Source organism: Protomyctophum parallelum (genome assembly GCF_964188405.1).
Source record: "Protomyctophum parallelum genome assembly, chromosome: 19".
In the NCBI taxonomy this organism is placed as follows: domain Eukaryota; kingdom Metazoa; phylum Chordata; class Actinopteri; order Myctophiformes; family Myctophidae; genus Protomyctophum; species Protomyctophum parallelum.
Window position 1 is genome coordinate 36,365,311 of NC_139717.1, and position 15,968 is coordinate 36,381,278.

At 41.5% G+C, this 15,968-nt stretch overlaps 2 protein-coding genes across 2 annotated transcripts; both read left to right on the top strand.

Annotated features, from left to right (window-relative positions):
* The first annotated feature begins 1,830 nt into the window (after nt 1-1,830).
* myct1a (myc target 1a) lies at nt 1,831-4,449 on the top strand. Its single transcript, XM_083790892.1, has 2 exons — nt 1,831-2,207; nt 3,268-4,449. Exons 1-2 carry the CDS (start codon nt 2,153-2,155, stop codon nt 3,816-3,818), a joined length of 606 nt encoding a protein of 201 aa, XP_083647018.1. The 5' UTR covers nt 1,831-2,152; the 3' UTR covers nt 3,819-4,449.
* Nucleotides 4,450-5,829: 1,380 nt separating this feature from the next.
* On the top strand, nt 5,830-15,933 carry serac1 (serine active site containing 1). Its single transcript, XM_083790071.1, has 17 exons — nt 5,830-5,911; nt 8,100-8,200; nt 8,415-8,451; nt 8,548-8,690; nt 9,318-9,407; nt 10,112-10,243; nt 10,401-10,522; nt 10,944-11,072; nt 11,176-11,289; nt 11,416-11,578; nt 11,842-11,992; nt 12,334-12,478; nt 13,076-13,176; nt 13,261-13,358; nt 14,006-14,188; nt 14,377-14,520; nt 15,140-15,933. The coding sequence occupies exons 2-17, from the start codon at nt 8,107-8,109 to the stop codon at nt 15,274-15,276; spliced, it is 1,983 nt and encodes a 660-aa protein (XP_083646197.1). The 5' UTR covers nt 5,830-5,911; nt 8,100-8,106; the 3' UTR covers nt 15,277-15,933.
* Nucleotides 15,934-15,968: the final 35 nt, after the last annotated feature.

Below are 15,968 nucleotides of genomic sequence, written 5' to 3' on the forward strand. Positions count from 1 at the left end.
ACAAAAGTTGACAACGGGTATTATTAGGTTCCCAAGTTGCATCGTTCTCAAGTAGGCCGGTGGCCGACAGGTCTAGTCTAACTATAAATGCGCCACGTCTCTGTCTGTCTGTGTGTGTGTGTGTGTGTGTGTGTGTGTGTGTGTGTGTACGGTTGTAATGCACGTAACTCGAGAACCGTTTACCCACCGACACGCGTTCCACACCCCCACAGGGAGTGCAGTGCCCGGTATCGAGTCGGTCGGACCACGGTTGTCCACAAACACCACAAAAGGCTCTGGTCAGGCTCTGCCAGTGGGCCTAATTAGCCCAAGTGCCCTCACCTGTGCAATTTCCAGCCTCTGCCTCAGCCAATTGATTCCCATGGCAAACCCACACCTGCCAATTGATTACTTAACCAGTCCACTTTTCACAGTCAGTTTGTACTCTTTAGACACAGGCAGACAGACAGATACAGATATCTCCATGACAGACAGACAGTTAAAATGGGTGCTATGACATGGGTATTGCATACTACAGAGATCTCCATATACAGTATGGGCACACAAGGGACACAGACAGCTAAAACGGGTGCTATCACAAGTTGACAACGGGTATGATTTGGTTCACAAGTTGCATCGTTCTTAAGTAGGCTGGTGGCCGACAGGCACGTACAGGTCTAGTTATGTCCACATACATTAACAATGCTGGCTTTGAACTTCAACTATAAAATACTAACATATTCTCTTAAAGAATGTGTTCCCCACCTGTTTGTGGACCCGCCCAGTTCACTACATTCTGTAATATAACAGGACACAATGGTAGTGCATACCGTTTGACTCATAATAATGGGTGTTTGCTGCTACTTCTGGATGGGTTTTAAGCTAGGTAAAACAATTCAAGGAAGTCTTTGCTTAGGCCATAGCAGTCCATCTGTGTTGAGTGGTGGGTTCTCATTTTCTGATCAAGATGCAATATGCAATATGCCATGCACCAGCAGTGTAGAGGGGGCAAGTGGGCCACAAAGCTCCTCTGTTCAACTGCATTCCAATATGAACACTTAACATCCTTCCTAGAGCCTGCATTGATGACCTTGCAGAACAGAGTAGCAGGCAGTGGATCAGTGTAAAATAATGTAGCAGCTAAAGAATGCATGATATACAGATACTAGCCTTGCTGTTACCCATTGTAACCTAAGCTGACATGTCTGTCTGACAAATGACTGCAGGGCACTACACTGTAGGGCAGCCATGTTGCCTTTCAATCTTATCAAACTCAGTGTTTTTACTGGACTTCTCCAAGTGAGACAGGGCCAGACGTCCAATGCAGGCACCACTGACCTGGCAGACACTGTGGAAAGACTGACTGAGCTTACCAACAAAGACTCTGGAAATCAGAACAGGCTCAGATATCCACGTATCCACAAGATGTTTCAAAAAAATTAAACAAAGAGCTGTATTATTTTTATACACTGCTACAAGTTATTATTAAAAGCTTATTGCCACCATAAATGCCAGCTGATGTTTTGCCTTGAGGGTTCCATTTCACAGGCTCATGGTTATAATTGCTGCTTTGGCTCCTGGCTAAACTGTCGTCTGTGGTGTCTGTGGTGTAAGAGTGGAATGGAATATAAGAAAAAAACGAAAAAGATTATCATTTATGGAAAGGAAGGGGAAACAAATCTGAGGGGGCATATAGGACTGTCCCATGACGAAAGCTGGAGATCAGCGGGGTGGGGGGTGATACTGTTTCACATTAATCAACCTTAAGGACATGATGGGAGAGGAAGTGATTACAGCAACACCCCTTCTCCCCCCACCTCCAGGATCTCTGTCCTGCATAGATAAGCGGGTCCTGTTGCTAATTTCGAGCTGAAAAGCAGGAAACGTGACAGTGAAGTTTTCCGCTTCCATAAACAAGAGAGCGGTCAGAGCTAGCCTTGGAGGGAATCCTGTGTGCCTTTGGGCTGAGTCTCCCTCAAAGAGAGAGAGAAGAGGGAGAGAGAGAAAGTGGGGAGGAGGAAAGAGGGAGAAAGTGACAGTCTGGGAGAGACGGGAGATAGAAAGAGGGGAGCATACATCAAAAGAATAGAGAGACAGACAGACAAGATTGACTGAAGGAAGGCTGGATGCGTAACAATCTCTATTTTTATTCTCTGACAGAGCAGAGAAAACCATGGCTGAAAACAACACAAATCTCTTTATGGAAATATTTCAGTCTTTTGATGTCGGTGAGTTCCTTTGAAACTCTCTGTCTCTTTCAACTTTTCTCCTTTATGTGGTTTGTTTTATTGCCACATATTTTCTTGGGAATGCAATCTCACAAACACATTTTGTAGACTTAAAAAAATACAAACTAAGTAGAACATGAGACTTGTCAGTCAAGAAAGTCGAGATTATAATGATATGCATGTAGGCTACTCTTACTGTTCCTGAGTCCTGACTTTACTCAAATGTCATTTCCAGATGATCTCTGACCAACTAATGTCTGCTTTTCCCTTTCCCAAACACAGGGGAAAAGAGAAGGGGCTGGGGGGAAGCAAAAAAACTATGGAATTGTGGAGCGGTAGCAGACTATGCTAACAGTTTATAAAACGTATTGAAAGGAAATTGATTTGTTTTCACTGGCTGTGGGCCAGTGGGATTTGTCTTCACTGCTGCATTCTCCCTTTCCCTCACAAGCACACACATATTGAGACTGTCGCTTCCTGGACAGAGAAACTGAGAGACAAAAAGTCAAGTTATATTTACTGGGTATAGAGATTCGATCAGTTTGCGGTCTCAAAAAGCCTTGCTCTGGTAAACACAGCAGAGGAAGACCTATTATTATTTTGTCATTGGAAGAAACCCCCTGTTAACTGAAGGGTCCATTTGGTTCTATTTGTACACTCTTCTGAGTTAAAATAACACCAGGGATCTTTCTGTGTACCATCTTGCAAATGCAACCTTGGATGTGATCCATTTGGTTATAACTGATGGTCTCTGCAATCTTGGCAACGTTGTGGATTTTAATTACATTTTTGGAACCCCACAGGGGATGAGAAATCCAGTTCTAGGGGATGAAGAGCATTTGTATGCTTGTATGAAATGACTGCTTTTAATGAGCCCTTATCCCTTACAGTGATGATAGTACTCACAAAACAAAATAAACACACCATAAACATACAAAAGGCATATTAAGAGTCCATAGCCAGGGGCCATGGCTATGGCACAGAATGTTAATGATAGTTCTCCCTCACAGATGACTAACATATATATTTTTTATCTCTCTCTCTCTCTCTCCTTGTGTAGTACCTCTGATCATTGCTTTCTGTGTGTCTATGGCGGTGGGCCTCGTCTTGGGAGCCCTGGTCTATGTGGTCCTGACCTGGATGTCCCGGCGCAGAGCAGGCTCTGCTAGCATCACCCGCAGACCCCTACGGCAGTCTCGCGCCTCCCCTCGCGCCCGCCCACCTTTCAACCGTAACAGCAGCTATGACCGGCGCAGCAACAATAGCTTGGTCAGTGCAGCCTTCAGCTTCCACCGCCAGGCCTCCTCTCCAGACCAGGCCGATCCACTGTGCCGCAAATCCAGCTTCAGAGCATCTACCTTCCACCCTCTCCTACAGTGCAGCCAAATAGCCAGGGAAGCAGAGGAGGGGAGCCAGACCACACTGCCTCGGACCCCAACCCTAACCACCTCTGCTGGTTCCGTTCACTTGGCAGCCACCACGCCAACTACCAACCCGTCAAGGCCAGAGTCCTTCTGGGGCAATAGTAGTCTGAGGGGTTTTCATGCCACACAGACCCCTCCTCCTGCTTACGAGAGTATTATAAGGGCTTATCAGGAAACCTGCACATGATGGGGACAGGACACCTGACATAAGGGCTGAGAGTGACAAACTGTATGAGCCGTATGAGGGCTGTTAATGGATTGCCAATCTTCTAACCCATACTGAATTCATACACATGGTAAGGTGAGGCTAGGTTGACTCACTTTTGGTCCCTGCTCATAGACACACAGCAAAAATGTTGATGTAAAGAGTTGTTAGAAAAATCTACATTTTTAAATTATTTTTTGTCCTGTTTTGTTTTTATGTATTGGATGCTGACATGAGCACACCTGCAACCATTGAATACTATGTAAATAAATACGAATAGTAATTTGAAACATGTACTCCATCAAAGCTATGTCCATTGTCCAATGCTACTGTACCATTCTTTCTACATGGATGATGTTTGTAAACACAAATGACTACTATATTTATTCATCAGTATTTAATGGTGGCAGTCCAAAATGCTTGCAAAGAATATGTGATTACATTAGAATATATTTTAACACTAAAAGGCTAAAAAGAAAAACGTTTTACTGTATTTGCTGGACATCCGTGATGCAAGATAATGTAGTAGTAAACTTGGCTTCTGCCTTGTTCCTCATGAATACTACAGTATATGGCAATAAAGAGAATGTGGGATGGTGCAAACAACAAGCAATATGACTGTCTGTATGATATTTTATATCACAACACACACCAATGCAAGAAAATAAAGTTTGGTGAACTAAAGTGTGTGTGTGTGTGTGTGTGTGTGCGTGTGTGCGTGAGGCTGTGAGCGCATGTGTGTGTGTGTGTGTGTGAGTGACGCACAAATATTCGCTAAACTATGCCCATAAAATAAGTTGATATAATAAAGTGCTGCAGGTTCTGCCATTGGTTTGTTCATATGAAAACTGCAGTAAACGGCAGTGGTGGAAAGTATTTACTTAAGTACTGTACTTGAGTACAATTTTGAGATATTTGTACTTTACTTGAATATTTTCAATTTCCAATATTTCTACTTCTATTCCACTACATCTCAAATATTGTACTTTAACTCCACTACAATACTTTGACAGCTTTACATACATCAACTCAATGTGACGTATTGTGAGCTTGTAGATCTGCTATTTTCAAAAGATGTTTATACATTTGAAAGAACTTTTTCCACCACTGGTAAATGGTGAGCTTAAAATAATATGTTTAATACATTAATATTTGGCTAGGACTATTAATACCATGACCATGTTCTAGCCCAGTGGTTCCCAAAGTGGGGTCCGGGGACCCCCAGGGGTCCTTGAGGGAGTTCCAGGGGGTCCCCAGCAAGATGATAGTTTGGAACAAAATGGACCCTTATGGGTCTGTAACTCTGGGTGTACAAATGGAACCAAATGCACCCGTTTGTACACTCTCAGAGTTAAATTAACATTGATTTAACAATATAAATTCAATTGGGGTCTCAGAAATAGAAATGCCATTAAATGGGGGTCCGTAGACTAATGCATGTCAAACTGGGGGTCCTTGAAATTAAACGGGTTGAGAATCACTGCTAGAGCAGTAAAAATATTTTCTTATGGGGGTCCCTAGCATATCTCTTCAAATGGGGGTCCGCAGGCTAATAAGTGTCAATTTGGGGGTCCTTTGACATGAAAAAGTTTGGGAAGCACTGTTCTAGCCTTCCTGACAGTTCAGCGTTTCTTTTCCTGAAGAGGAAATTCCTTCAAGGGTCAGGGACATTGGTGCCAAGAAGTAGTAAAAACAAATCCTCATCATCATGTACTGCAACATGTGACAGAAAGACCAGCCCTCATTCATAGGAAAAACAGCACAGATATTACACACAAGCAACTGTGGGAGTACATGTACAAAGTACAAAACTTCAATACTAGCTGTACTACTGTAGGTTGAGTGCTGACTCCTAATGCTATGGTCCAGAGCTGAAACGTGTGTGTGTGTGTGTGTGTGTGTGTGTGTGTGTGTGTGTGTGTGTGTGTGTGTGCGTGCGTGCGCGTACGCGCGCGTGTGTTATCCACGTGGTAAATGACGTGTGAGTGGGGCTGGGGCAAGTATGTGTTTGTTTACATAACGCTGTCGGACGGGAGGACATAAAGTTCGCACTTCAAATCACACCACTGAACAAGGTAAAGAAATTGTTGCATTCTGGATATCACACTCCATTGTGTTGCTACCTGTGTTGCTATAAAACCAACCAGGCACATTCCTAAAACTAGAATCAAGCCTCTGTATCTAGCTAGCTAGTCGCGTTAGCCATCTTGCTAACTTGCTGTCAGTGTCACTGTCACACCCGGCTTATATAATTTACTGTTACTTAACAACAACAATGGAACTCGGCTGGTATAACGGTACCCCATAGCAATAGCAGGTTACATTTTTAAAAATCAAGTTGGGTGAAAGTAGACTCATGAAACCATCGGTTTGATCATTATACATACTGTTACTGTACTGCTATAACTCCTCAGACAGAACCCATTGTTTGTTTTTTAATTATTATTACAAATTGAAATTGATTGTTTTGAAAGATAACCCACTAGCATTCTGGTTACCTGCCCAGGATTACTGCAACTTCTGCAAGTGCCAGTTCCTCCCATCCTCATCTCAGACTCAACTTGACATATCTGGACTGTTACACATCAGCCCATTTGGTAGACCTAGAATGCCTGTGATCATTTAATTATACTTCGTAAATTCACCAGACAGACTTACAGAAATACTGTACATACTGTATGTAACAACAAGAGCCGTTCTAGGGCTACCCATTTGGTATCATCCCCCAACGATAATGTGTTCCAGCCAGGGCTACAACATAGCAGTCAAGCACAAAGTTGGACTTTGTCGCAGCGACTTGCATGTTGAAAAAATATATTTAGAAAATGTTTTCAAGTAATGTAAAGTATACATGATTAGAACATGTTACATGCTTTAAACATTCGACAATTAAGGTCTAATATATAAACAATTGCTACAAAACCTGTAAGTATACATGATTAGTACAATAGCCAGCAGCACCGCCGAGATGGCAACCTCACCCTCCCGCTTTGCATAAAGAAAGGCATGGTTGTTTGTTACCACATAAACGGAATGTTTACAAAAACGCATCAAAGCAGCCATGCCTATAGGTTTGGCACAGGTTTGACTTTGAGACAATTCAAAAATACATGCCATCGCCCATCAAGTGTCAACAGTTTCTCAGAAGTTAATTCTTCTGCAATAATCTTCCTTAAAGGAGAATTCCATGCTAGAATGCTTTCTTATCTTTCTTACCTTTCTTTGTAGTTGTTACGTCCCCACCAAAGAGGTCCAGGTGTTTTGTGCAAAAACTCCTTATTGGCTATTTTCCCTACCATAAGCCCTCAATGAATTGCATTGCATTGAATGGGAATTGAATGGGGCTATGGGGTGTTATGCTAGTTCGCTTATTTCCATCAAAAGAAGTAGTAAAGTGTGCCGCTTGGGATATTATTTACATTATGAAGAGAGGATATATACAAATAAATTATAATTTTGAGCGATGGAAATAAGCGAATTAGCACAAAATAACACCTGGACCTCTTTGGTGGGGACGTAACAACTACAAAGAAAGGTAAGAAAGCCTTTTAGTATGGAATTCTCCTTTAAACCATTGAATGTTCACCACTGCGATCACAGGCAGTCGGTACAAAGACTCAGGCTGCCTGCCTATGTGCAATTGTGCATCCCATGCAGCATTGTCTGCAGAGGGTTAGGAGGATTCAACATGATGAATAATCTGCTAATTATCATCACACCGATACTAATCTTCCCAGAAGATCTTGCATAAAAACGGGAGGGGTGACATTGATACTGGTATCTATGGGCCACCTATAAAGCAGCAGTATCCTACAGCTTGGCTTAGATGCCAACACACACCTGAAGACAGGAGAGAAAGACCCTGCAAGCGAATATCGCAGGGATATCCCTGACTCATTGTGGCGATGCCGTTGACTTTTTTGAAACCTATGTAAGTTAAAGTGATGATGTTGATGATTGGTTTTGGTTAGGATTAGTTAACGGATGCTATTGCATATACATTAGCCCCATCTGTGACCTCAGAGGGGCTGCTGAGCTACAGCAAACGTCTACATTTGTGTCTGTGTATGTGTGTACATGATGCCATTTTCTGTATCCGTCCTCACTACACCAATGGGTGAATCCTAATTTGTTAACATAACTTATTTGACTTTACCGTGGTAAACAGGGCCAGGGGATCACTGCTGTTCTTTTAACAAGAGTCACCTGTGACTTATTGAATGGATATATTAGCATTGGCTTACTCTTGTTGCATTGGTGAAGGTTGAGGATGTCTGTAGCAGCACTCCGCATGATCCGCTGTCGGAGGCTGAGTTCAACTGGCCCAGGTGGAGTGAAGCGAGGTCTTCCATGGAAGGATATAAGTAAGCTGTGGAACACACACGTATAAGCTTTTATTAAAATCAATCTAATTGTTTTGCATACTGTGTGTGTGTGTGTCTGTGTACATATTTTCACATTGTTTATATTCTGTGTATATTCTTCAGGGCCTACAGGAATTCAAACTAGGGACACGGGGCAGGCCGTTAGTTTGAATTCATTTCCTAATGCAGATCCCTTTCTTGTATTTCATTTTAGGGAAGATTGCGAAAGTGACTGGTGCTATTGTGTTCGGGTGAGTTACATGAGCATTTCACATCTTGGTCTAGGTATACTAACTATATTGTCACTTTCAATGACACCTAATATCCATCACTGTTTCTGTCCACAGCGGTTGTGTTTTTATCTCTTATGAGGTGGCGGTCTTGGACAAGGCTGTGACGATTGACACTCAGGCAATTCTTCAAGAAAAATACAAGTCCTACATCTATCTGAAAACCACTCCCTCAAAAGAACAGGAGAATGTAGCTGCAGGTACTGTACTGTATGTCATTAACCTGGATTTTATGGCACAGAGTAGTGCAAGTCATCATATGTCCCAAGATAATATCTTGGGACATATGATAATATCCAATATCACATGTGTAGTTCCTGGGTAGATAGATGGCGGCCTGCTCTGTAATAGACATTATTACTTTTACAGCTAAAATGGATTTAAACTTTGAGAATAGTCCCATTTTAATGAGGAAACATGGAAGGTATCATGGAGGTAGTCATAAACTTTTCTTGGCCCAGACCGGATGGATATAGGGGGGGTGGAAGTTTCATCTGTTTTCCTGGTTGAGCAGAAAGATTTGTTATGTCCAGGTGTCCAGTGATTTCTCTTCCATGCATCCTGTCATCCCTTCCTTCCCCTCTCTACTCCCAATGTTGAAACCGTCTGTAGCCTACAAATTCCACCGGTCAAGGCTTGCATGTCACTGTCACTGAAAACATTCACCGACCTACAGTATACAGAGTTAACATTTAATAATTAATGTAATCTCTACAATGTTATCTGTTCTCTTTTATGTGCCGTGTCTTAAACACCACAAAGATATAAATCTAATTCTCACAAGACATTTAATGTCCTATATTTCCTCCATGATCTGTCTGTTTCAGGGCTCACGTACAAAGCCAGGAGAGAGCTCCATAAAGCAGCAAGAAGGTTTCTTGAAATATCATCTAGGATTTTGCTGCGACCACTAGATGGTGAGGAAATAATATTCTTCTGAAGCAACAAGCACATTCTACAGGTTTATCTGGAGAAGGCCCTCAAAGGGAAATCGTTTGAAACTCTGTCCTGCTTCCGCTTGTTTCCTTATTGGAAAGCAGAAGTCAACTCAATGCTACAGATAGTAATATTAACGTTTATACTCGGATAGGTATAGCAATGCAATCATGACATTTGAGGCAGAGTTACTAGCCATTGCTCTTTTGAGTGTGACATGTAGGCAAACGGAAACACCTGCCTGGCATGTTTTGGGTTTGAATGTCAAAGGTTTTGTGCATTCATGAGTTCCATGCACACGTGAGTGTGAATAATGCAATGTCTATAGTGTACTGGTATTTCCTGTTTTAAGAAAATGCCAGTGACTACTGCTTTTTTACATTCTAGACCTGTGAAAATTATGTAGCAAATTTAGCAAAAAATTATTTAATGAATTACTTTTGTTTTAGCTATTGTAATAATGTCACTTTTAACCTTTTCGGGGGTCAGCTGCACAGTTGATGAAACAAAGTTTGCAACCAAAAGGTCAGCAAGGTTTCCAACTTCTTGTCAGTTTTTACCTCTGTTATATCTAAGGTTGTAGATAACTAGGTGCTGAGTTGAACGTTGTGAATTAGACTAGATTACAGAATGCCCTTGGCATATTCATATTATGGTTTCTTCTGGGCTTGTGCCTATTTCTTAGAGCACCTTAGCCATCTGGACGCAGACCCCCATGAGGTGGCATTATGGGTGCTGCTGAAGAGAACACAGTCACCCATCAAGGCTGTCAGACTACAGGCTGTACAGGACCTCAGTAACAACCATCATTGGCATGGTAAAATAAATAAAACACAAACTATAACATTGCTTGTTAAATGTATCTACTGTAAAGACTCCTTTTTACTTTGTCAACATGTAATTTATGTCGTTTTGCTGTAAATAAATAAAGTGAGCTTAACCGGGATTGGTTCATATCCATTTCCAACATATAGACTACCAATACCAGACAGCAGCACAGGCTCTAGATCAGAGGACTGCGGTGGGTTTGGCTCGGACTCCTGAAGTGGACCTGCGTTTCTTTCTCTGCCCACCTGCTCTGCCTGAGGTGGAAGGCGTACGTACTTCATTGTACTTCATGTATTAAGGCTGTCCGTGTTTCTGATCACCACTCACTCTTCCTCTATCCCATAAGTGTGCAGTTCTTTATATAAAGTCAGCCCACTATAGACTCAATTAATTTAGTCTACTTTTAATTAAGTTAATAATAATAATCCTTAATGATAATTGTGTTATTGGGGTATTTGCCAAGTACATTTGCACATTATTCAATATTCATCCAATGCAATGAACTATTAGACAGGTAAGGACTAGTGTTGACAATAATTGTCAACACTAGTCCTTACCCGTTGTGAGATATTTGCTGACTGACTATATTAAGGAATTATTCATTAATATAGTCAGTCAGCAAATCACAGTACCTTCTCACTGCAGCTGTGATGGCTTCATGTTAAAGATAGCCAATGTCATCTTCACAGGGTTTCTCAATGGAGGACGGCCTAAGGCAGCTGCTTGCATCTCTACCTCAGTCTGAGGTGGACAAATGTCTTGAGTACTTCACTTCACTGGCTCTGAGAGAGAGCAGTCAGTCCCTGGCAGCACAAAGGGTGAGACACAAGGGAACACAAAATGAGAACAACATTTTAAATATACAGTATCTTTTCCTCTCTGAGCTTCTCCCCTTGTCTACTGTGTTCTCCAATGTTACAGGGTGGCCTGTGGTGTTTTGGCGGCAATGGCTTACCATACGCCCAAAGCCTCACCTCTGTTCCCGCTGAGAAGGTGGAATCCTTCTGTCTACAAGCACTAGTACAACACTCTAAGGTAGTGATCACTGATGATTGTTTCAGTTCAATCTAATATACGGTGAATAACCTTCACTTCTAGTTATTTTTACAATATATAAAGTGTGAATAAAGCTTACAGAAATACTGTGTTGGTCATGTTCAGGTCCAGAGTCACTGTGACCACATAGTTGCCAATGGAGGTCTTCAGCTCCTCCAGAGGGTCTACCAGCTTCGTAGGGACTCGCACAAGATTCAGAGGAACATTGTTCGCATCATAGGAAACCTGGCACTCAACGAAAGCGCTCACCATGCCATAGTACAATCTGGTAGGGGACACACACACACACACAAACTGCTTTGGTATCTGGTTTGGTTTGACGCGACTCGTATACATGATTAGAATTGGCTTTTTAAAGGGATATCCATGTTCAGATCAAATCATTATGCGATCAAAGTAGAGCAACTGCTTACTTTGAATACTTTCTTTTGTAATCTCCTTTTACTATGAACAAGATGCACTGGAAACGAACTACTTACAATACTAGCGTAATAACAATGGTGGTCTGTGTTGTGTTGTGCTGATCTGCAGGCTGGGTGTCTGTGCTGGCAGAGATGATGCAGTCCCCACATGTAATGCAGGCGTCTCATGCAGCCCGGGCTCTAGCCAACCTGGACAGGGAGATGGTGAGGGAGAAATATCAAGACGGGGTGTATGTGCTTCATCCACAGACACGTGACAAGTAAGCACACATAGTGATCAAAATACATTATTTATTGCTGTTATTGTATTGTTGGCTTAAATATCTGTTTATAGCTTGGTTCCGGGTTCACTGTATCTTATTATCATCTACACATTCGATTACAATCTCAGTTAGCCTTTACGTTTGTCATGATTTAAACTGACACTCAGCTTATATCTATCTTATGATAATGTATACGTATGTCTCTTGTTGTTGTTGTATGTTTACTGTATTATGTCATTTAGAGCTTTTATTATCTGCTGTAAAAATGAATTGCCCAGCTTGGGACGTATAAATAAACTTTACCTTGACCGTGCTTTTGACATTGTATCAACTTCCAGGCAGCCGATCAAAGCAGATGTGCTGTTTGTCCATGGACTTCTGGGTGCAGCCTTTAAGACATGGAGACAGAAAGATTGTGATAGCGAAGAAGAAGTGGAGAAGGGAGCAGTAAACAGAGAGGACTACACCGAATGCTGGCCCAAGGTGAGCCACACACGTCAGCTTTGGGTGTGATGCACTTTACCACTCGAGCCACTTTTTATAATTTGTGGTCACATGGTCAGGTGCAAATAGCTGATCTACAAGTTCACAACATGTTGTGAGCTTGTAGGACTGCTATCGTCTCCATTTTTGAGGGGCGCTAGCCCCTCTTATATACAGCTTTTTGTCCCAACTTGTGTTACATTTACATGTTACATTTGCCAAGGAGAATTTACGTCATGTGTCTGAACAAATCGACATGTTGCGTCATGATGATGTACGATAAGGGCGCCCCTCACTTCACACGGGTTGACCTATATACAGCTTTTCGACCCGTCACATCTCACATTTGCCATTGACAATGTGTAGACGAGCAAATCGGCTAACCAATCACATAAATTCAGTTGTCATCTTACATGATCATGGTCAAAAGACGAGGGTTTTTTTGAGGGGTGCTAGCCCCTCAGCTTTTGTCCTCACATGTCTCATATTTGCCATTGACAATGAAAGGAGAAATTAGGTCCTCTTACTCACTTACAACCCTGTGTGATAATAAGTTAACAGTGATTTCATTGTATTTATCGCTCCTATGTGAACCAGTCCTGGCTTGCTGCAGACTGCCCGAATCTGAGGATATTATCAGTGGAGTATGACAGTCACCTAAGTGACTGGAAGGCCAAGTGTCCTGCTGAAAACCAGAGGTGAATAATGTACTGTAGTGTTGTTTTTTCACCCCTTTTAGTGATAAACAGTTGATTAACTCTTTCATGTTTCTCTCTACTTAGGAAATCTCTGGCCTACAGGAGTCGTGAACTACTGAATAAACTGAAGACTGCTGGCGTGGGAGAGAGGCCTGTGGTCTGGATAGCACACAGCATGGGAGGTATGCATTCACTGACATTATTATTGTACCTACTGTATGATGAAATTGGTACTCTGCATTTGACTTAAATGGGAAGTTGGACAAAACTTAATTTCCCATAAAGGGTTGTATGATACAATGATGGCAGGTACAAGTCTAGAGTTTGTTTTTTAAATAACCTTTCCCTACTAAATGCATAAGAAATAAGCATAATCTAATAATAGAAACTACATAACTCAAAGGAAAACAGACAAAAACCAAAATCAAGGAGGATGAAGGCAAGGCAAATGATGTGGTTGAAGAAAAGTAAGCGTTAAGCAGCATGAACCCGCCATCCCGGTACTGGGACTAACATTCTGTGAAAATGGCAAATGACTCAGGCATTTGAACAAAGATATTAGTGTAGTGTAAAACAGGAGGGAGGCCTATTATAGATCACTTCATAATCCAGTCAATGAAATATACTGTAGTGAGTGGTTCATTAAAACAATCTACATTGAGCATATCGATTCAGATTGAAGTAAAATATCTTACAATACAAACTCACTGCAGCTACAGTATGACATTCCCCTGCCACAATCTGGCCAGAAATCCTTTGCAATAAAACTGGGCAACACAAGAAATGTCACATTAAGCCTCTTACCTCTGGTGTCTAATTTCTACTCTAGGTTTACTAGTGAAGAAGATGCTGATGGATGCTTCCGAGGACCCAGAAATGCAGGGGCTGATGAAGAATACCAAAGGCGTTTTGTTCTATAGTGTTCCTCACCATGGCACCTTCATGGCTGAGTACTCCGTCAATGTCAGATACCTCCTTTTCCCCTCCATTGAAGTCAGGGAGCTCTGTAGAGGTCAGTGAAAATCAAGTGTTATTTTGTATTCTTTCAAAGGTAATAGAGTTAGACAGTATGCATTTCTGCTAATGAATACAGGATGTCAGTTTAGGTAAAAATCTTTATTTTATTGGATTGGTATGGCTTATGTGTTTTAGTACTTAATTTGTGCATTATGTTTGAGCATGTCTATATTGTAACTTTAGACTCGCCAGCACTGCAGAGCTTGAATGAGAGCTTCTTGAACATTGCCAGAGAGAGGGAGTTCAAGGTGCTGAGCTTTGCAGAGACACATGCTACAACCATCGGCCCCATGATCAAGAGTGTGGTGGTACCGATGCAGTCAGCAGGTAAGCAACTGTGGTGGAGCAAGCTTGTTGGTTGACTGTAATCCATTTTCTTGGGAGAAATTGGTACTGAAAATGCAAAAATATATGAATTGCACCAGAAATGTTCTCATCGATACTTGCCATATCAAGTCTTTTTCTATCTCCTTTCAGTCTTAAATCATTGTGTGTAACTAGACTGTAATCCAGATTGATTCGCTCTGTTCTGCAGATCACCTTTCTCACTTAACCCATTAAGGCCAGGAATTTTAAATTTTTGATCAAAGTTTTTTTTATTAATGTTCACACGAAAATATTATACAACATTTTTCGATTTCTTTTTTTTTTTTTTTCTTCTTTTTTCCCCTCCCCTCCCCCCAGAGTTTCCGCTCTGAAAGAGCCACAACCCCGGTATAGGAATTTTACATTTTAACCACTTTAACCATTATTTTATACCTTGGCAAAGTGTGAGAACCACTGACATTCAGAAAACCGTTTCTGAATGTTAGGATCTAGATTAGAAGACATTTGTAGAATCGGCCTCGGGTAAAACAAACACTGAGCGAGCGCCTCCATCTGGATTCCAGGCTAGTGTGCAACCCCATCACTATAGTCTTAACTTTCCTGCGGGTATATATTTCAGACCTGGGCATTGGGGACCTGATTGAGGTGGATGTAGATCATCTCAACATCTGCAAGCCGGAAAAGAAAGACTCCTTCATCTACAAGCGCACCCTCCAGTTCATCAATGAAGCACTGCAGAACCACATCAACCGCTGATTACCTTACAAAGACGGACATGACCTATTCAGTATACTTGAAATGTGTGTGGGGTGGGGGGCGATTTAGGTAGCTAGTGTATGAATGTCTTCTTTCCAAACAAATTAAAACCCAACTGCCTCTCCTTGTTGCACATTTAAATGAAATATCAAATGTGCTATGGATAATAGCATATGGATATTAAGAGATTTATTTCATTTATTATTGAGATCTTTAGAATGGAGGAACCATGGCCACGGTGTACGGGTATCTCTGTCCTCCTGCAGTAGCTGATAAAGGCACACTGGTCCACCATGAATAAATCATAATCCAGTTATTCTAGTAGATGGTTTTTAATTGTGAAATGTTTTAAAAATCAGCATGACTGTTTACATAGAGATGAAACATGGCCAGGTTTTATTTCTCTTGTTATCTTAATCTCCCCATTAATACATGATGCTGTTTATCCAGGTGCTCATGAGTTGAAGCAATTGGTGCACACATTTAGCCCTTTATTTTCTACTGCATTTATGTTTCTGTTTACTGTACCTTCCTTGTGCCATAAATTCTATTTGAGCCTTACCTCACTCACGTCACCTGCCTGACATGTTATTAATATTTAATGTTGTGTTATTTTTATTGTTCGCTTTCTAAACATATTTTCAGTTATGAGTTCAGTTGAGTTCAGTCCCATGTCAAATAAAATGGTGTTG

Bases quoted from the DNA above. Each gene is read 5' to 3' on its own strand.
- myct1a (XM_083790892.1), top strand. From the start codon at position 2,153: ATGGCTGAAAACAACACAAATCTCTTTATGGAAATATTTCAGTCTTTT. The intron at 2,208-3,267 runs GTGAGTTCCTTT...CTCCTTGTGTAG, and splicing joins ATTTCAGTCTTTTGATGTCG to TACCTCTGATCATTGCTTTC.
- serac1 (XM_083790071.1), top strand. From the start codon at position 8,107: ATGTCTGTAGCAGCACTCCGCATGATCCGCTGTCGGAGGCTGAGTTCA. The intron at 9,408-10,111 runs GTGAGGAAATAA...CCTATTTCTTAG, and splicing joins TTTGCTGCGACCACTAGATG to AGCACCTTAGCCATCTGGAC. The intron at 10,244-10,400 runs GTAAAATAAATA...TCCAACATATAG, and splicing joins TAACAACCATCATTGGCATG to ACTACCAATACCAGACAGCA.